At 37.4% G+C, this 21476-nt stretch overlaps 1 protein-coding gene across 1 annotated transcript; it reads right to left on the bottom strand.

Annotated features, from left to right (window-relative positions):
* Window positions 1–11625: 11625 nt before the first annotated feature.
* Window positions 11626–14790, bottom strand: LOC111911054 (dnaJ protein ERDJ3B). The gene is made up of 10 exons (XM_023906835.3): window positions 14454–14790; window positions 14226–14374; window positions 14002–14128; window positions 13016–13130; window positions 12801–12917; window positions 12564–12650; window positions 12419–12478; window positions 12241–12318; window positions 12104–12175; window positions 11626–12018 (listed from the first exon to the last, which is right to left on the bottom strand). The coding sequence occupies exons 1-10, from the start codon at window positions 14519–14521 to the stop codon at window positions 11860–11862; spliced, it is 1032 nt and encodes a 343-aa protein (XP_023762603.1). The 5' UTR covers window positions 14522–14790; the 3' UTR covers window positions 11626–11859.
* Between the last annotated feature and the right edge of the window lie 6686 nt (window positions 14791–21476).

The following is a 21476-nucleotide window of genomic DNA, read 5'->3' as shown; positions in this document are numbered from 1 at the left end:
AGATGAAGAAAATATGAAGAGATGGGCTAAATATGGCAAAACTCCAAAAGTAACCGAGAGGCTTCGCAGGTACCCTTCTATTTATAGGGTCCGAAGTCCTGATCCAACGGCTGAGAAGCTCCTGATCCGACGGCTGAGAGGTCTTGCAGGGGGTGGCTCGCACGAGGGTAGCATGTGCGAAGGGGCTGCTGGCTTCTTGTGATTGGTCCGAAGCGTGTGTCCGAAGTCGGCTCCGGTGGGCAGGTGGTCAGCACGTGCGAGGGTCTCGGTGGCACTCGCTGATTGGACCGCGGAGTCGTAACCCATGTGCGAGGCTCGGAGCTAGGGTTAGAGGTTCGGTCCATATGCGAGCCTCGGATTGGACCTCCCTTCGGTCAAATCAGAATCCGACACGTGGCTTCGCATGACTCAGCAGCTTGGTGACTCAGCAGGACACGTGGCACTCTTTAAGCGAAGGCGACGTGGCAAAATGTGACTATGCGAATTTTCTCGATTTTCGCGCCAAAACTTCTAAAATCCATAACTTCCGCATACGAGCTCTGTTTTTGACGTTCTTTATATGCACCCGTAACTAAAATTACGCTCTACAACTTCCGTTTATACTTCGTCGGCTAATTTTGACTTTAAATTTTTTATTATTATTTTTAACAGACCGGGACAGGAAATCCGTTAAAAATTCATAACATCTTCATCCGACATCCGTTTTCGTCAGACTTTTTACCGTTGTGCTCCTAATGACGAGACCTTCGATTCTTGTTTAGGTTGTGTCGGCTAAAAATCGCTCAATCTAAAATTCGAGTTTTTAGTTGTCTACTGCTAAGCTGAAACTTCGAAAAATCATAACTTCCTCATACGAATTCAGATTTGGGCGTTCTTTTTATCGAACTTCTCGGTTTAACGAATACTAATACTTTTGTTTAGATCACTAAGGCGAAAAAGTAGTTTATCAAAAACTCACTTTTTACGACATTCAGCACCGTGCCGGTTTTGTCGCGAAACTTCGACAGGTCATAACTTCTTCGTTATAACTCGGATTTTGGTATTCTTTATATCCTCGAAATCCTTGTTTCGACCACTACAACTTTATGTAAAGATATCGGGATTATATCACACTTTAATTTTGACGCTTATTTTTATTCTTAATTAATTAAACCTTAATAATTAAGCATAAAACACATAATTCATATAATATTCACATAATTCCTTTTCATTTCTTCAAAATGAGTTACAAAGGTTAACCTAGACTATCAACTCAATATAAATGCCTAGGCTAGAAACACGAGTGTTACATATGTCATTTCGTCATCCGTTGTCTATCCGGCAGAACCGGGGGCATCGACAACATGGGTTTGAAGCTACTTGAACTAGTGTCGAGCATCTACACGGGCCACGATGTCAATTATGGCAAGATTCTTTGGGATGATTTCCTCCAATATATCCCCAAAGAGCACCCAAGGGAGAACCCAACCGAGCTCACATTTGCTCGATTCTGGTCCTTATGCATATCTGATCTACATGCGGATGCTGGTATCAACATGGGCAGTGACATCAACTTCTTTGTCACTAAGGATCTCAAAAGGTACAATCCCTCTTCTGATCAAACTTTATTTGGACCTATCCGCAGGCTTCCCATTCACATTCTTACTTTGCTTGGTCTTGAACTGCTGATGTCTCAGATCATATAGAGGCCACGGAGGGTATTGTCTCATACCCTTCTACCCCACCTCTTCCATCCGCAACCATTTTCCCTGAGGGTACCGCAGCCCCCTCTGCTACTACACTATCTAACCCTTCTCAACGGAGAAAATCAGTGGCATCCAAGAAGAAATCTAGTACACCTAAGAAGAATGCCCCAAAATAAACCGCACCCTCAAAGAAACGCAAAACCAAACCCACCACCGTATCGAGCAGTGACTCTGAGGAAGATAGACAACCAATATCTATTCTCAAGAAAAGAAAAACAACCGAAACCTCTGGCCAAATGCGTGACCGAACTGATACTGAAGCCTCTCAATAGGCTCCGGTAGTCCTTGGGATGGCTGCACATCCATTCAATACCACACTCGAATACCACTCAACCTCATCATGTGAGATTGTTTCATCCTCTTCATCATCTAAACGTGGAGACAGCCCCCCAGTTATATCTCAAGTAGATAAATCTGGACATCGCCCTAAGGTCTCCAGGGCTTCCTGACTGCACATTTTTTCTTCCGAGGAGTTAGACTCCATCCTTTTGAATGTATCCCGAACACTTCAAACACCAATCCATCCGCAGGGCATCTCTTTCGCCCATGCCAGAACTGGGCCGAGGCTAGACTTGACCACGGGTCAAGGAGACCAAGGAAGCCCAGGAAATCCTACTTTGCTTCCATTCTTTATAGGTGATTTAGGCACGGTGAGCACACATGTGCAAGGATCCGTGAACCCAAGGGACACCTTTGTACGTACACAAAGAATTGACGGCAATGACTCAAGTGATTCTTGGAGTCGGTATCAGCCAACTACTGATGCCGAAATCAAGAAATATGTTGCCTTTAAAAGAGCCTTCCAAGCCCGCAAGGAGCAACAGGTCAAACAACAACAATAGAAGGAACAGGAAATACTGTCCATGGCCAAGTATTGGGCAAATTCCATCAGCAATGCCCATACTGCTGCCACAATCCAAAAGGTTCAAAACTGGATGGATCAAATGGCAGAAACTATGATGAAAGCTCAAGCTTCAGCCGTAGCCGCAGCTACCTCCAAAGTTCTTCCTACTCCAACTCCTGTTCCATCTCCCGCAGTCAACCCATCTCAAGACGAAGAGCCGGCAATTGAACTCAGCTCAGCCCCTACTTTCGGTTTTGATGATAAAGACATCCAAGAGGTCAACAAACCAAATCCTTCAGACGACGACCTTATGATGTTTGAAGAAGAAGAAGAGTCCAGCGGATCTCAACATTCCACTTCCAAGCCCAAAGAAAAGAAAAAGAAGAAGAAGAAGAATGATGCTGTCACAAGGAAGGAATTCCTAAATCTCCAAGCCAAAGTTGATCAAATTTTGGCTGCGGTTAAACCTACCCAACCTCCACCTGAAGATATTCCAGGACCGCAGTCATTAATTGAACGCGTTGAAAGACTCGAGACGAGAGAGTGTATGGCTGCTGAGTGCATCTCTCTCAAGGTAGAAATGGGGATCTAGTCCCTTGACAACAACCACAGGGATGATCATCAGGAATTCATGGCTGCAGCGGAATGCCTCATTACTGAGGTGACCGCAATCAAACAGGATCTTCAAGCAGCTATTGCGGATCAAGCTTCATTGTCTCAGAAAGTGATAGATGAGACTCATACTGCCTATGAGTCCACTATCTCTGTTCTTCATGCCACTATCAACCGAATGCAGAAATCCCTCACCTCTAACTTCCATGGCCCTGAGATCCTCCAGCTTACCAAAGATATACACAAGCTACTCTTCAACTCCTCCACCCCCAAACAACTCACAGTTGGCCGAGACCATGAAAGATCACTTTGCAGAAGTCTGTGCCAAGGTGGATGGACTTAAACAATGGCTTGAGAAAGCACCTCCATTGCATCCCTCAAGAGGGGGAAGTGATGAAGAAGTCCACCACTCGGATACTTCCATCCATCAGAACCCTCCCATCACCACAAAGAAAATTCCTACACCGCAGCCCTCACCTCCACCATCCCACAATAATCCATCTCCTCACTCTTCACCTATAAACAACACCCTCAAAAGGCCAGAGACTCCTCCTCACCTCAAAAATCTTGAGGAAAATATGTCATCAGCAAGCTCCACAGACTCTCCTGCCACAACCCAAAGAAAACACGATTGGAAAGCGGCCAAGCTTGCTGAACTCATATGGAGAGAATGCGGATTTGATACTATGATAGATGAGTCGCTGATTAACTCATGGGTCAATCCGCTCCACAGGCTACTGGATGAAGACTACACTCCACATCTCACATATGTTGAACCTCCTTCTGATGGTTATTGGGATATTCCAATCTCTCCCAATGCCAAGTATTTTGCAGTTTTTGAATCTTTTGACTGCAGCCTCCCTGATCACAAACGTCTGCCTATGGAATTTGAAAGACTTAATCGCTTTTATGTGAAGCATGACTCTTCTGTTGAAAACATATGGTCTAACGATAGACCATCCGCAGTCAAGAATTACAAGATGCGGAAGTTTATGAAGGCCAACTTCGTTCAGTACACCCTTACCAGAAGATAGCATGACTACATACGCACTCAGGCAGATTTCCCAAGCATGAATCCGGAAGAAATCTTCCTCATTGCCAGAGTATTCCAAAACAAGGCAGAAAAGCATCCGAAGATGCAAATGGCGCTTGACAAAGCCAAATCCTTTCTGAGGGATACAGTTTGTGACTTCGCCAAGATTGATGCGGATATCCACCCCACCATCATCAGAAAGTTTGATCTCCCCCCACTTGAACCTGTGCCAATGCCTACCGAAGGCTTTGAAGAAAGATCACTAGGCACAACAAACTTTCCTGAACTTGGTATCGTATTCAAACAGAAGGTTGACAACGTCAAATACTTCATTCTGATGAATGTTATGCACCGCCTGCCCAAGAAACAACTTGATATCTGCAAAACCGCAGTAGAAAGATCGAAGCATACTACCGCTGAAGTCAAATTTGAAATTTCTAGAAGAATCACTTGGCTTGAAAACGTCAGGAAGTTCTAGTGGATTTTGATCAAGTTCCTCAAACTTGATACCTAAACCGGAGTTAAAGAGGTCACTTAGGGGGAAATTGTTGAAACATAAAAGTGACCCTCTTGAACTAAAATACCGCAACCATCTACCTATCGCAACGGTTCACCATCCGCGATCATCTCAGCACCCGGAGTCAGTTCTTCTTCAGCATCCGCAGTCCATCGTTATGTTTTTCTTAGCTTTATGTAATATACTCTATTATCCAGCATGCCTTGCATGGCTGCTTATAGAGTAATTGTTTAGTTCTGAGACTCTATAAATAGAGACTCCTTCTGATGTATTATTACAACTTCTTACTACAAAATTTCTTCTTCAACCATCTCTCTTATCACTCGATGACTTGTGAATTTTTCTAAATATATTTCTCCAAGTTATCTTCTTCATTTCTCTATCTTTCTATTCTTCTTACTCTAAATTGCTACTGAAATATATCAAACTATAACCTCTCTCCAGAGCAAGTCTTCTAGACTTAATCACTAAACTTGATCTTCCTTATTAACTCGGAGTGAATGCATTCCTTGTTACGAATCAGTTTAAGTGTATTCTTGATATAACAATTGTTGTCATTTATATTTGTTTACTTTCCGCAAGTAACTATCTAACTATCTAACTATATTATTGTTGAGCTTTTAGATCCTTTGAGATTTACTATTCCGCAATATACTTACTCTAACGTTTATTCAAGTGTGTCTCCAAGTTTTTCTCTCAACAATAAGGATCTGGTTTTAACATGTAATTCCTAAATATCCTTAAACTACACACTATCCTGCATCACTAATAGCTCATACATCACACACAAAAGGCATATCTCCGAAGCAGTCACTCTAGCATGCAATCCTGAGTAGATCCTTAGCCTAATTTATAGCATGCACATCATACAATAACACATATAACAACAGTCAAATATGGAATGTAAGGCAAGTATGGATATTTTGGGAAATACTTACTCGAGCTCGGTTGATTGCACACAGCGCACCCCTTTTATTTAAAAATCTTTTTAGAAAATCATTTTCTTTTAGAAAATTTTCATCAATTCCTCAGTTTGAGTCCAGGCACACCTGAGAGTATGCTTGAATCCCTCAAACCGAGGCTCTGATACCAACTTGTAACGTCCCAAATTTCAACCCAAAAATTTTCAATTAAAACATTAAGTGTTTATTCAAAACACAACTACAAGATCTTAAAACATTTATCAGATTATCATTAAAAGTTATCATGTGCACAAGTCCCACATTGATGCGATGCAATCGCGTCATGCTCCTCCTTTAATATAAGAAAAACCTGAAACATGTAAACCATAAATCGTAAGCACAAAGCTTAGAGAGTATCCCAAAATACCACACATAGCATATCACAAATAAACATCTATGGGTTATCAGCAACCCTAGAGACTACCCGAAGTCTTGGTGGGCAAACAGCACACCCTGTGGGTTATCAGTAACCTTGGAGACTACTCAAAGTCTCAACACACACAGTATCACATATCACAGTAACAATAATAAGACCTAGCTGGTCAGCACGTATATACTACCACATAGGCAAGCATATAAGAGTCACAAGGACAACAGGCATCCTACATACAAAATTTAGTGGGCCAGCATTGGTGTCTTCAACCCACGAGCACAATGAGAAGACTCACCTGAAATGAAGAACTCTAAAACAATACGATATGATCCCTTTTCTGCACTGCGTGTACCTGTGAATCCACTAACACCAGAACCAGATAAAATCTTAATTAATATCCCAAAATCCTCAAGTTTGACTCATGGTCAAACTTGGTCAAAAAGTCAACAGTTAACGAAAGTCAAAGTTAATAAGTCCAACTTCAGGCTGAGTATGCCCGACATACCCAGCTCGTACACATAGTGTACTCACCATCCAAAATCGAGAACCCATATGAGTACGTGTTGCGTACTCAAAGGTATGCCCAACGTACTCGGTTAGATGGCACTTTTCCATTAAGTGCTTATTCTCTTAAGTCCTTTCATCTAACACTCATATTTAGCTCCACAACATCATTCTAAGTCATAAAGTTTCCACCTTTATGAATTTTCATGTCTAGAAGAGGTCCAAAAAGCAAAACCTTAACTTGTTAATCCATTAAGACATCATGACACTTTCATGGAAGGAATAGAAGGACCAAGATCACATTTTTATGGTTCCTTAAAGCTCCACAATGGATAAAGTTTCCATTAGAATGGTCAAAACCACCAAGATCTAGTTTATAAGTCTCAAAGGGACCAAAAGTGTATATGTTTCAACTTAATCATTAAGTCTAAGTCTTCAACCTTTGGATCTGAATCAATATAATGTTTAGATGGATAAAGTTTCCAACTTTACCCATAACAAGGTCACAAACTTTCAAGATATAAACTTTATGCACTAAAGTGACCAAAATCTCACAACACCCAAGACTAGCTAGATCTATCAAATGCATCATCAAGATTCAAACTTTATACCTCTAGAATAAAAAACAATGTGAAAAAAGTCTGGATCTACAAGCTTTAATGCAACCAACACTTCTCCAAAGAGATCTTTCTTCTCCAATATGCACTAAGAACACTCCAAAGCACTCAAGGCCACCTTCTTTTGCTCAGAAAGCTCAAATTAGGATTAGGGTTTTCATGGGAGGGTGTTAGAGAGGTCGAGGTTGATAATGGAATGGGTTTAGGGAAGTTAAAGAGCTTAAATATGGCTCAAACCACGAAAATAGGGTTTGGGCATTGACCGTGTATGCCCAGCGTACTCAATGATGCCCTAGTACGCCCATCATACTTCCCCGTACGCCATCGTACGCAGCTTAACCCAAAACCGTCCTAACTTCAAACGGTCATAACTTCTTCGTTTCAACTCCGATTTCGACGATCTTTATATCCACGGAAATGTATTGAGGAGCTCTACAACCCTATATAATTACTTTTTGACTTAAAAACTTCAAACTAAAATCCATATTTATAAAAGAAGTCCAAAACACTACTTTTCCCATTTTATCCTTTGACTTCAAAGCACAAACCGAACTCTAGGATCACATAATCTACATTACCCATATCCAAATGGGTCTAACCCTCTCTTTCCCCAAAGCCCAAAGCCTTATGATACTTGATCTTCATGTCACGGTCCCAATTTTTGATATGACTCGAAACAGGGTGTTGTATCGAAAGAGTTAAATACGGAGAGAACGTAAGAAAAAAGGATTTCATGTGCATAATTGTTTACTCTGTGGATGCATTTGTTTGGTATTCCTATTCTTTATGATTTTTTAAACAATGAAAGGTCAGATTGAATATTTTATAGGGGCCGATTTGTCAACAATTGTCAATGGAAATGTTCAAATGGATTTGCTCCTTGATACAATGGGTAATAAAAAGGCAAATGTTCAGGTGTTCTGGAAATAATATTTGGGTTATTGGTCTTTTTGATAATAGATATTTTTAATTTTATTCAAAATTTGAAACATATAAGTTAGTCTTAAAATAAAAAAATATTAATTGCAACAAAAAAATGATAATAAATAATAAGAAAACGATAATAAATAATAAGAAAACCGTTAGCTTGATAAAAATAATAATAACTAAGTGACATTATTATATATTGCAGTTTAAAATTAGATTTTTTTATAGTAATAGGAATGGGCCTATCACTATTTTTTTTCAATAATTCACAAGATAAGCTTAAAATAACAATATATTTTGAAACTACTATGATATAATTGCAACGACAACTACTGCTATTATTTTTCTGAAAAAAAAAAAAAAAAATTTCAGTAGTGTTTTTTTTCCTTAACCGTGGTGTGCACGGGTTTAAACCTAATATATATATATATATATATATATATATATATATATATATATATATATATATATATATATATATATATATATATATATATATATATATATATATATATATATACTAGTTTATAACTCATGGGAACCACGGTTACAAAATTAATTCAACTTTCATAGTGAAAATTCAAAATTGTTAATCAATTATTTTAAATAAATTATTAACTAGTAGATATTTTTTTAATTATAAAAATTATAATTTTTAATTTAGATAAATACTTGAAATTATATCACCTTATAATTTGTTTTAATTTTATTTTATTTTTAATGTTATTAATTTAATGTAATTAGAGTGGTAAATTTAAATTTGAAATTTGAAATGGAGAATTAATAAATTGACAAGTGGCATGCACTAATTAGAAGATTAATAGGGTGACACATGGCAAAAGAAAAATAAAATATGTATTAATTAGGAGGCCTAATAGGATGACACATGTCAAAATGAGATTAAAACTATTCTTTTATTAGAGTAGGGATATATATATATATATATATAATATATATATATATATATATATATATATATATATATATATATATATATATATATATATATATATATATATATATATATATATATATATATATATATATATATATATATACTTTCACAAAAATGGGGATTACACCAGCTACTACAAGGAGATATGCTCAATAAATGTTTGTTGATAGATGGTTATTCTATTGAAGGTTTTTGTCGACGCGAAATAATCTACATTAGTTGCGCCCATTTGATATCAGAATTATAGTTGCGAGCTATGACTCATGTGATAGGCATAGAATCATGGATGCAATTACGACTCCAGTGCCTACACTCTCACTGATCTGGGGAATGTTGGAATCAGTCCAACAGTTACTGAAACTGCTTTGTGTTATCTTATTCATATATCAATTGTTCTAACGGAAAGTTCGCTAAGGGATATGGATGCAGAGGAAATGAGTTTGTGCAATACTAGTAATATAACTGGAACATGATAACGGTGGATAATGAAATTGGTTTTTCTTAAACAAGTTATGCCATATTTTTATTACAAAAATTTATGCATGTAAGTTTATTACGGATTTCAAATATTTTATTGTTTTATAAACTCATCGGCTCACCAGGCATAAAGTCTGGCCTTTTTATAAAACGACGTGAATCCACGACTAACAAGAGTAAAGATAAGATTTCCTAGGTCAGACATGAACATTTGGGAAGGTAGATACTTGTTGGAAGATAGTATTATGTTGAAGTAATGTCCGTATTTGTAGGCTTGTCCAGCCAACTATACTTTGCTTTCGACAAAGCACACTCTGATATTATAATAAAAGTTTTAAATATTTTTGGATCCTTGGGACATTGTCTATCTTTTTTAATAGATTTCATATCTTTCAAGAATGATGGCGTTACAAGTAGGGATGAGCATGGGTCGGTTTTTGGTTAAAACCAAACCAAATTGTAGAAAATCGATTTTTCGGTTTTTAAACCCATATAGGTTCGGTTTTTGCATGGTTCGGTTTTTCGGGTTGGGTTTATGGGTTTTGGTTTTAAACTGTGGGTTTCTAAGCTCCTGTTTTGTTTCTAGTTTTTGGGTTCAAACCCAATGAAAGTACGTTGCGATAAATAGTATTGTATCTACGTCAAATATACTAAAAGAAAGAGTACGAATTCTAGTATTCTAAAAACATAAAAGTGTTCAAAAGATCAAAGTTTAACAAGATTAACAGTTTGTTGAAAATATACATAAAGTACTAAAGGGATAAAGTTTAAAGTCTAAAACTAAAAGTTTAAAACATAATCAACAATATATATGTGGATCGGTTCGGTTTTTATGGGCGGTTTTATACGTCAAAACCAAACCAGTCTATTATTTTTCGGCTTTTGTAAAATTCAAACCTAAACCATCGGTTATTGCTTTGGTTTTGGTTTTTCGGATTCAGTTATATCGGTTTTTTTTTTGTTTTTCGGTTGTGGTTTGGTTTTTGCTCATTCCTAGTTACAAGTTGGTATCAATGTGTTAGTTTAAGTGAACTAAGTTTGCCTTAGACCGGATGATTTAGACTTAAGCTAAGAATATTGGGTGGAATACCATGATGATTGCACTAATTATTGATCTCTATGGTTTAATTTAAATGGTTTGACAATAAAAGGATGAAAACATGAGAGGTGAGAGTTGTCGACAACTTTAAAATTGAAAAACGTGGTGGATAAAAGGTGATCACGGTATCCTGGTGGCGGCAATATAAAAATTTATGTCCAAGAACTTAGAAAAGAAAAAGAAGTGGGTTATGTCTAAGATTACAAATGATAGATGGATGTACGTGGGGTGGGTTTGGGATTTCTTTTCATTTTTTAAAAATTATAAATAAACAATAAATTTAAAACAAAAATAGGAAGCGCAATATAATCATTTTAGATGCAGCACGATCAAAGAAACAACAGAATCAAACCATATAGACCTTCTAGTTAAAAGAAAGAGTTAAGGATGAACCACACAAGTTACCCCAAATGAAGTAACCGTAAATATAATTATGTGTGAATATTTTTAGAGCAACAAATCTTATCAAAATTTTACAGATAAATCATGATAAAACGTTGTTCGCCAAAAATAAGAAGCTCAAAGTGACCCCAAATTGTCTAAAAACATGTTTGGTAAAACTAGTTGATAGTTATATTTTTTATTTATTAGACGAATGATTGGTAAAATACTAAAATTAATTAGAAACTTTTGAAATATGTTAAATTAAAAGGACAACTGTTTAAAACAGATAAATACAAAAATATGTTTTAAAGATAATTTTAGAAATCGATTCAAAAAGTTCAATAGTTTTTTTCTTAAACACTAAATGAAATAACTCTTAGATTTGGAAGGTTTTGTTTAAGTAAAAGTTAAAATCACATACTTCCAAACAAAGTTTTTTGTTTTAACCGAACGTTTTGTCAAAAGCTAGAAAGCTCTCTAATACGCTCAAACACTCATTGTCAAACACGGCCAAAGGCTACTACGTTTTTTTATTTCTAGGATCTCATGTCCAGCAGTCCAGGTGAAATCAGGAAGTAAGTGAACTGAATATATTCTAAAGAGTAGGAAAAGTATATTGCAATTTTACAGAATGGGAATTTAATAAAGAAGTTGTAACCTACAAGGAGGTCCTGCATCCTGAAATATGTAGGACACATAAAAAGATAACCAGAAGCTAATGACAAAAATCTAAATAAATAATCTATAGAAGCCTTGCCACTCATTTTACGTTTGGATATGATGTTGTCGTACATGTATAATGTAAAATGCCTAACCAAGAATAGCTTTGATCTTTGTCTTCTGATCATCTGTTAGTGATGTAGGGAAAAGAACCTCAAATGTAACATACAAATCACCCTTCTTATTGCTATAATGCAGTGGCATTCCTTCACCTTTCAATTTCCTCACCTCCTTAGGTTTTGTAATTCCCTAAATCATACAACAAAAAAAAACAACCAAATAAATAAGATGTTGGCTATGATTATGATGGATTATTATCCATTCAATATAATACCTTGGTGCCAATATCCACTAGATGCTCATCAAGGTGCGTAACACTCTTTTCAAACCCAACAAGTGCTTGTGCCTAAAAATTACAACATAAGTAAGAGGTCATCTCACAAAAGAAGATACTATTAAGAGAAAATTTACCAAAGTTATTGTGGCAGTTGTGTGAAGGTTATTGCCTTCCCTTCTAAACCTTTCATGTGTTGCTGTACGAATACGGAACTGCCCAAATTTTCAGATTCACAACCATCAGCTAGATAATAATAATAATAATAATAATAATAATAATAATAATATGATGGTGATGATGATTCCTACTAACCCTCAGATCTCCAGGTTCACCGTCTATAATTGGTTCCCCTTCTTCATAAAAGACCACTTCCTGTAACAAGAAAAACAGCAATTTTTAAACAGTTACTTCCAGAACCCAGTAGCTGCATATTTTTTACATAAGTCACAAAGCTTACTTGGCCATCTTGCATTCCCTTCTCAATATCCACAGTGATAAAGTTCCCTTCCCTTTCATATTTTACATTAGGGCACTGCTCGCACACCTGAACAACATTATCAGAAAAAGCAGAGCATATATGTATAAGTAATCATAGGAAACAGGAGAAAATTATGAAACCCTTGAGATATAATAATAATAATAATAATAATAATAATAATAATAATAATAATAATAATGATCTTGACAACTATACCTGCTCTGTCATTTGTTGGAACATTCCCGGACCTATTTGCCTGTGATAAACCTCGTTCCGACAGTTGCACTGTCTTTTACCAGGAGCCGGCTTTAGAATGTTCTTCTCCCTCCAAACCTGATTTAAATTTACACAAACATCGCAAAAAGAATTTTTTTGAGAAACCATTTGACAAATATGCAAAAAAAAAAAAACATAACCACATGTTTTCCTACCTTTAGTGACCCTCCCATGTACAAATCCTCCAACGTTGCATCCAAGTCAATAATTACATCATCGCCCTTTGCCACTCGTTCCTCCTCTTCTCGGTCTCCTCCACCTCCAAAAAACCTGCAAAACAACTTTCAAGCAGTCACTACATGCAATCAAAAAGTGTGATTTCCAGCCTAGAACTGGGCTGAGAGAAATTTTTCTAAGCAATAACTAGACTATTTAGTCAATCTGTAAGGATGTTGTGAATCCTCAAACTCTGCACTTCATTGCTTCTAAACTGAGGATCTGAAGTAGCAAACTCTCCGTGATAAGGAAAGTCTCTAAACAAGTAACAAGGAAGTAGCAAACTCTCCGTGATAAGGAAAGTCTCTAAACAAGTAACAAGGAAGTAGCAAACTCTCCGTGATAAAGTGCCCAAAACAGTTCGACTCTTATTTACAGTGTTTAATACTTACTGAGAAAGCTTGTTTGAACCTTTAAACAAGTGTTAAGTGTTTATTCAGCAAACCAGCGTTCTTGCTTCATTGTAAACTCCATATTTTATTATATTAACAAGAAGCTGTTATCAAACTTTACCAAAACAGTGTATCCACCCAAAAAATTTATTCATTTAATTTCCTAACATTGTAGCCGTTTACACAAAATGCTTACTCTATCATTAAAATACATCTTTAGTACTGCTAGTTCACCAAACAAAATGCTTACTCTACAAGATAGAACGTTAACTCATCAACCAGGCAACCACCATAAAACTATGTCTTCCACTCTTCCCGAAACCAAATGAACTCTGTACAAGTTGCATTTAACCTAAGATATTTTTCAGTGACCTATAAAAAACTAGCATGTTTACTTAATGCATACATTATGATATAGTTTACAGGACTTTTGTTTAACAGGATGTTCAAATAACGCATATCTACACAACCAAGTAGCAACATAAAAATCAGAAAATGAAAATATATACTGAGGGCAGGGTGAAAAGTGTTACGATTTGAATATGTCCTGAATATCCATTCCTCCGCCCCCACCGCCACCAGCAGCATGTTGTTTGAGACCTTCTTCGCCGTATCGATCGTAGATACTCCTCTTCTCACTGTTTGATAACACCTCGTATGCTGAAAGTAATCCAAACAAACGTTAAGCTTACATTAACCAAAATACATAAAAAGGAACGCACAACTTACAAATCCAATGCATAAACGAGGCATTTACCATTGTTAATCTCAGCAAATTTCTTGTTAGCGTCCTCATTTCCTTGATTCTTGTCGGGATGATATTTCAAAGCCAGCTTCCTATAGGACCGTTTAATCTGATCGTCGGAAGCACCCTTGGGAACTTGCAGTATATCATAATAACTTTTTCTGTAACGATCAATTAAAACAGGATGAACCCTAAATATATAATGGAACATAAAGATGTAGGAAAAGAAATGGCACATACGCGGCACTAGCAATCAATAAGATTGATAAATAGATTAAGAAGAAGAAGTTGGATCTGCAATGCGCCATTAAGGAGATTGGGGGAGACTAAACCCTACGCGATCAGAATCTCAAAGGTCGGGTATATCAGAAATTAGGAGATGCTGACGTACGTATACTCCTAAATTCTCCGAAAACAAGAGACTCTAGAATCACAAGCAACAGCAGTAATGCACACAGGCTATCATACTGCGATCAGACACTCCGTGAGGTCGAAATCTCGGACCGCGGCAGGGGCGGAGTTTATACATACACAAGGCGTCAATATATTTGCGACGTGGTCTTGAGAAAATGTAACCAATGAGAGAGCGCTTCCACTTGTCTCAACCAATAGCATTCTGCCACATATTTTAAGCCGACGCGTTTTGCACCGCAGGAAAGCCCAAGACTTGACCATGATAGCCCATTTGGGACGGTAAACGAATGAAATTATAAATAACGTAAAATTGGTTTATGTGGTTGCTTAAGAATGAAATTACTATTTTATGACAGGACTTACCAGCTTATTTGATAATAAAATGTTATTAAAATAATAGTCGGCTTAGTTCATTTATTGACTATGCGAAAATTATACTTTTGTGTAGAATACAAATATATAGTTGATATATAATTGAAATGTTTATAAATATAAGTTTTTTAAATACAACAATGATGTTGTGGTTAACTTTGATACAAGTATTTCACCAATTTTTTACAATAAGGTTAGTCAACCATGAATTTTTAGAGATATCATAATAGTATGCCTTCAGTTTTGTTGTATATAAATATAAATAGTGTATAGGATCAAATCCCTTGCAAGCAGATAATCTTACATTTTACCTAGGGGTGCAAACGAGCCGAGTCGAGCCCGAGTCTGATCAGGCTCAGCTCGGGCTCGTTTAATTTATATGAAGCTCGAGCTCGATTCGATTCGAGTTTTCTTGTACTGAGCTCGGCTCGAGCTCGTAAAGAATTATACAAGTTCGGCTGGGGCTCGGGCTCGACTTGTTTTTTATCTCACGTGCCTAAATAAGCTCGAGCTCGTTAAGAAGCTCGTTTACCAATACCCTAAATCCATAATTCCTCTAATATGTTTTTATTTTAATATATATAAATAATAATAAATTATATTATATAAAGGCTCGTTTAGGCTCACGAGCCTAATCGAGCTTAATGACATAGGCTTGAGCTCAAGCTCGTTTAATAAACGAGCTTAATATTAAACTCGAGCTCGGCTCGGGTTCGTTTAAAGTAGGTTTCGAGTCGAGATTTTAACGATTCAATCCAGATTCCAGAGTAGCTCGCAAGTAGCTTAACTCATTTGCACCCCTAATTTTACCATCCATCACAAATATCAAGGTTTGCAATGGCCTTCTTGTGGAAGAGCAATAGGGCATATCCATCAAGAGACTTTCCCTTGCGGCTCTTGGAGGGAGTCTTCCTCTTCTTTCCTTTCCCATGTCCGATTGCCAGAACAGGGGCAATAGTATTAGGAGTAGACACAACCGATTTGCCTTTTAGGTTGCTTTCTGCGGTCCTTAAAAGGCCTTGAAGCTTGCTAAGAGTGACCTCCTCCTTGTTCATATGATAGGTCATACGAAACTGTTCATAACAATGTAAAGAGTGTAGAATTATATCTATGGGCAACTCTTGTGACAACCCGAAATTTCTATTATGTACAACATGTCAAGTCAATAGAAGTCATAACAGTTACTGTTAATTTTCAGACTTTTTGGAATAAGTTTGAGTATTTCAGGATTAACACTTTAGGAGATATCAGGAGAGAGGATGCCCTAGGGTTTATTGTGCAACACTAAACTTTCAAAACATCAAAAGTTTAGAGTTTACGACCTAAACAAGGAGTTTATGATCGTAAACCCTAATGGGAAGTGGTATAAAAGTGACACTTAGTTATTTTTATCACTTTTCCAACTTTCAAGATCCAAATCTCAAACTCTCTCAAGTATCATCCAAAACTTTCTTCAAGATCAACATCTAGTAAGTGTTTCTAGCCCTTTCAAGTTGGTATATCACTTAATCTAGTGAATTAACACACTTCTATCCATGAAATCTTTCCAAAAGGTTGAATCTTCAAGTTTCACCAAGAACACACACTAGTGTTCTTGGCCTTTTGGTACCTTTCAAGCTTCGAACTAGTAAGTACTCCTACCCTAGTGTATTGTAAAGCTTGTTATACTTCCATACATCAAAGAAACACAAGGAAACACCAAGATCAAAGGTGTTTACGGTCCAAGAACTCCTTGAACCGCAAACCCTTCTTTAGGTGCCAAAATGTCCCTAGCCCTTTACTAAGCCTTGGTAACTTGCATAGATCCACTCCTTAATGTGTATAGGACTTGAAAACATCAAAGTACCAAAATCTATATGGGTTTACGGTAGTAAACCCAAAAGGAAATGGTCTTGGGGCCATAAACTCCTCAAAGGAAGGAAATGGTGCCCTAACCTCTTCCAAAGGCCTAACCATTAAGTAGAAATACTTCAAAGAACATGTAGAACCTTAAAACAACTTATGGTCAAAGAGCGATGAGTTTACGACCATAAACTCATGAGTTTACGACCGTAAACTCATTGGGTGATTGTCACAAAACCGTAAACTCCAAAGGAGTTTACCCTTGAACCCCAAACACAATAGCAAGGTCCTATAGCACTTAGATGCAATCCTTATGACTTGTAGCACTTATATAAGGTGTTTTAAATGCCTTGGGATGTCATAACTTTGTCAATTAGTGGTTTAAAGTCTAATTGGATACATATATGTGTGATTATATGTTAACTAGGATCATTGGGTGTGAACAAGTCTTCACTTGACACCTAGCAATCCTACATCATTCAGTTCATCCAACCACCATCTACAGGTGAGTTCATTCCCCTTAATAAATGTTTTAAATGATTTTAAATGCTTTAATGGGGGGGATACAAGTAGAAAACAGTATGCTATAGAATCAATCACATGTGATTTATAACTGTGTTTTCAACCAACTGATCTCACATACTTCAAAATGTGATACATGAAATGGTTTTATGTCTTAAAATATTTTGTTATCAAATGAATTACTTTTGAAATGTTTTATAAAATTACATCAAGTCATTGTTATTTATTGTTCAAAACTCTTAAATGTTTTACAAAACCTCTTTCATCGCCTTGATCAAAACTATATCTATACACTTATGTTGATATATATATATATATATATATATATATATGTGTGTGTGTGTGTGTGTGTGTATTGATATGATAGCTTTCATCCTTCATTTAATTCCCACACTCTTGAGTAGCAAGGGTGTATAAACTTTCTTGGACATCATATACATTCCAATAAACTATTATAGCGATAGTTTAGGGGATACAAAACATTATTCCTATTACAATGAATTACACCAGAGTCGGTTCATTCATGAGTCTATACTAAATGCTATATGAAGAGATACACTTACCTGGATACACTTACATGGATACTTGAACTTAGATACTATATGATGAGATACTATTACATATTATACGTGTAGATTAGTTCTGTCTATCATAGTACAAAAGGATACTATACGGGACTAACCATTCCGGAACCCACATGTTAGCAACGGAGGTAATGAACATCTACGGATGCCTACGGTTAATACTTATACTAGGGTACCTTTACGGGACTAACCATTCCTACACCCTGCTGTTAGCTACAGAGGACAATGAACATCTACAGATGTTCAAGGTTAATACTTTTCGGCAGTCGCGATGTCGTGTTTATCCTAATACAAAAGGATAATACTTATATGGTTATTTTCCCTATTACTTTTATTTTGTGATACGTTCACATAAACGATGAGGTAGACTATATATTGTTAATAGTAGTCATACAGGGGAAAAACCATCTTTGTTACAGCAAAACATTCAAGTCTTGGTAGAAGACTACTTTCAAAACATTCGGGTGTTGGTAGAAGACTACTTTTATACTGTTAGGAAATATGGGATTTTCTAGGGTTTTCACACTTATATCAAATGTTTCATTCAAATGTTTACATGGCATTCATAACAGCTTTCCAAAACAGAGTAATGACACTTAAATACTTATGAATTCACCAGCGTTATGCTGATCTACTCTTTCAAAATAACTTGTATTCTCAGTTCACCAGTAGACAGGTACGATGACCAGGTTTTTGAGAAGACGTAGCACAGACAAGACTCGTCTTTTATTTTGATTACATATTTTGGTGTCTTATTACAATGAAAGAACAACACATGTATTAAAACTTTACTTTTAATGCAATGGATGATGTTGTTGCTTGTTTACTACTTTACACTGTCATGATACTTCACATGACGTCCTCCACCCCTGAACGTTTCCGATGTTCTTGGTTTTGGGGTGTGACAACTCTTCATCAAAATTGACATTCAATTTAAGCAAGCGGTCCATAAATCTCTGCATCTTTTTCAAGTGGGTTGTGATGGGTTCACAATCCTTCATTTTGGTTGTGATCATGGAGGCAATGATCTCATACCTCTCCTGCCAAGCACTTTAATGGTATCTTTTCATCAAATCTAGATACATTTCAAAAGGATAATAGTCCTCATAGGACTTCTATAGCTCAGCAGTCAAGGTAGAAATCATTAGACACAAGATCTTTGTCGCATCCCTCACATAAGTAGTGTGTTCAGTGATTTGTTCAGTTGCAGTGGTTACATCAATCTCCTTAAGTTCTTTATCAAGGACATATTCTTTATCCTCGTAGCGAATAGCCATTCTGATGTTACGAATCTAGTCATTGAATTTTGAGCCATCGAAAATGACCCTCCCACATAGGTTTATGAGGGAGAAAGAGCCTAAAGGGATTGGTGTGGAAGAATTGTTTGGGATAAACATCTGAAAAGAAGAAGAAGAAAGTTTAGATTAGATGATAATCTTTAATATTACACCCAATATAAAATATTAAGGCTAGGACCCAACACAATATTCTATAATTGCGAAGAGGGATGCCGTAATCCAATTGTAAAATATTTGAAGGTAGGTAAATGACGATTTACCAATTTCCACCATGAAAAACGAAATAGATTATTAAGTTTTAATTGGTTTGAAATTCCTAGATCTTTGAGATTCATTGAACTTTTCAATGACATGTTTAAATCTCGATTGTGCCCTTCAAGTTTGTGACCAGGATGCCGATTGTTGCTTAAGTAAATGAGCAAATTTTTGGTTCACGAAACTCCTCTCCGCTCCACTATCAAACAATATGCATGCATATGAGTTATCGAGGAGAAACATACCAGTGACCACTGTGGGGTCAGCAACCGCTTCCTTGTGGCCTATAGCCAAAACTCTTCCCACTCCGCCAGCGTTCCCTGCCTTTGGGTAGTTCCTCTTGTAGTGACCCACATCGCCACATCCGTAACAAGCCTGACCCACACCAACGTCGGGGACTTGGGTGATTGGCCTTGTCGGAACTTTGCAGAAACGAGCAGCGTGTCCTTTCCTGTTGCAGTTAGCACACTGCATTTCCTAGCAGGGTCCATTGTGGTGGAAGATGCACTTGGGCAAGCTCCCATCATACTGCTTCATCGGTGCAGTAGCAGTAGGTGTTATCGTAGCATGAACGGCCACGACCTGCTGCTTTTTGGCAGCGTTCTGCGCCGCGTTCTTCTTCTTATTTTCCCAGAACTTCTGCTTGTTGTCAACGGCTTTGGAAGGTTCTGGGATGGCCAGGGTCATTGTTGTAGTTGGGGTGCTGACTCCATGATCAGTGAGCCGCTGTGACAATCGCTTGGCACTATCGAAGGTAGTAGGGTTTGAAGCTAAGACATTCCCCTAAAATGGAGGCACCAGCCCCCAGATATACCTTTCGATTTTCTTTCCCTCAGTATGGACCATTCCCTGACATAATACCACCAAATCGCTGAATCTGGCAGTATAGGCCACTATGTCGGAGCCCTTCATGGTCAGACTCCATAGTTCTTGTTCAAGTTTCTGAACTTCGCCCCTAAGGCAATATTCCTCGATCATGAGCTCTTTAAGAGCTTCCCAGCCCATAGCACTAGCCACTATTAGAGTTAGTGACTTGACATGGCTATTAATCCACGTCAGGGCTCTGTCCGCGAAGGTGCATGCAACAAATTTAACTTTGCTTCCTTCTGGACAGTAACAAATCTCAAAGATCGATTCCAATTTCTCGAACCATTGCGAGAGGGAAATGATTCCACTAGCCCCGTTAAAGGACCTGGGCTTGCAGTTGGTGAAGTCCTTATACGAGCACTCCCTAGAGCGCACTGGAGCATCACCTTGAGTGGAATGCATAGTCGTTCCACTGGCACTGAACTGAGTTAGGGCTGCCATAACAGTCGCATTCACCGCAACTTGGATTGCTGTTGGGTTGTATTATGGAGGAAGTGGAGGTTGCGTAGGAGTTATCGGAGAGTTACGCCTTGTCACTCTCCGTGGAGGCATCTTTCAACTAAAAGTTTACAAAGATGAAGATGATAGTAAGAATCAATTGTAAGTATAATGAGAGCGGCCCATGGACTAACTCTCCATAGTCCAACAAAACAATTGAGAGTATGATTGATATAGAGATATAGCAGTAGAAGTCTGAAAACACTTGGATATTGATTTCCCAAAAGATTAGATAACTGTCAATAATATTGGCATTAGTGATGTAACAAGTTCAGGAAAAATGACCTAGAAGTAGGTCTTACATCAAACCAAAATGAGAAAATTTTGACAGCATAGAGACCTAGCAAGAACACTAGAAAATTAGGAATATTTACATGGAAAAGTGCTACATAAAGCATAGTTACACAGACTATTCCTTAAACCAAAAGAAAGGACATGTAGAGCATCTTCTACCGGCGACGGGTACCCCTCAGGTGAACCTTCAAGCTTGCCAGCTGACGCTCCAAGTCAATAAGGTATCGTTCATATACCCTTTGACGTACTAAGAGCTCTATGACTTCAGCCCGAGTCGTAGCAAGCTCTTGTTGCAGGGCCTCATTGTCCATCCTAGA

This window comes from Lactuca sativa, chromosome 5, assembly GCF_002870075.4.
Source record: "Lactuca sativa cultivar Salinas chromosome 5, Lsat_Salinas_v11, whole genome shotgun sequence".
Lineage (NCBI taxonomy): Eukaryota > Viridiplantae > Streptophyta > Magnoliopsida > Asterales > Asteraceae > Lactuca > Lactuca sativa.
This window is presented reverse-complemented; position numbering and strand designations above follow the sequence as displayed.

Excerpts from the sequence above, each read along its gene's own strand:
- LOC111911054 (XM_023906835.3), bottom strand. The coding sequence starts at position 14,521 with ATGGCGCATTGCAGATCCAACTTCTTCTTCTTAATCTATTTATCAATC. Across the intron at positions 14,129-14,225 it reads ATTTGCTGAGATTAACAATG|CATACGAGGTGTTATCAAAC; the intron begins GTAAATGCCTCG and ends GATTACTTTCAG. Across the intron at positions 12,019-12,103 it reads TAGTGGATATTGGCACCAAG|GGAATTACAAAACCTAAGGA; the intron begins GTATTATATTGA and ends TGTATGATTTAG.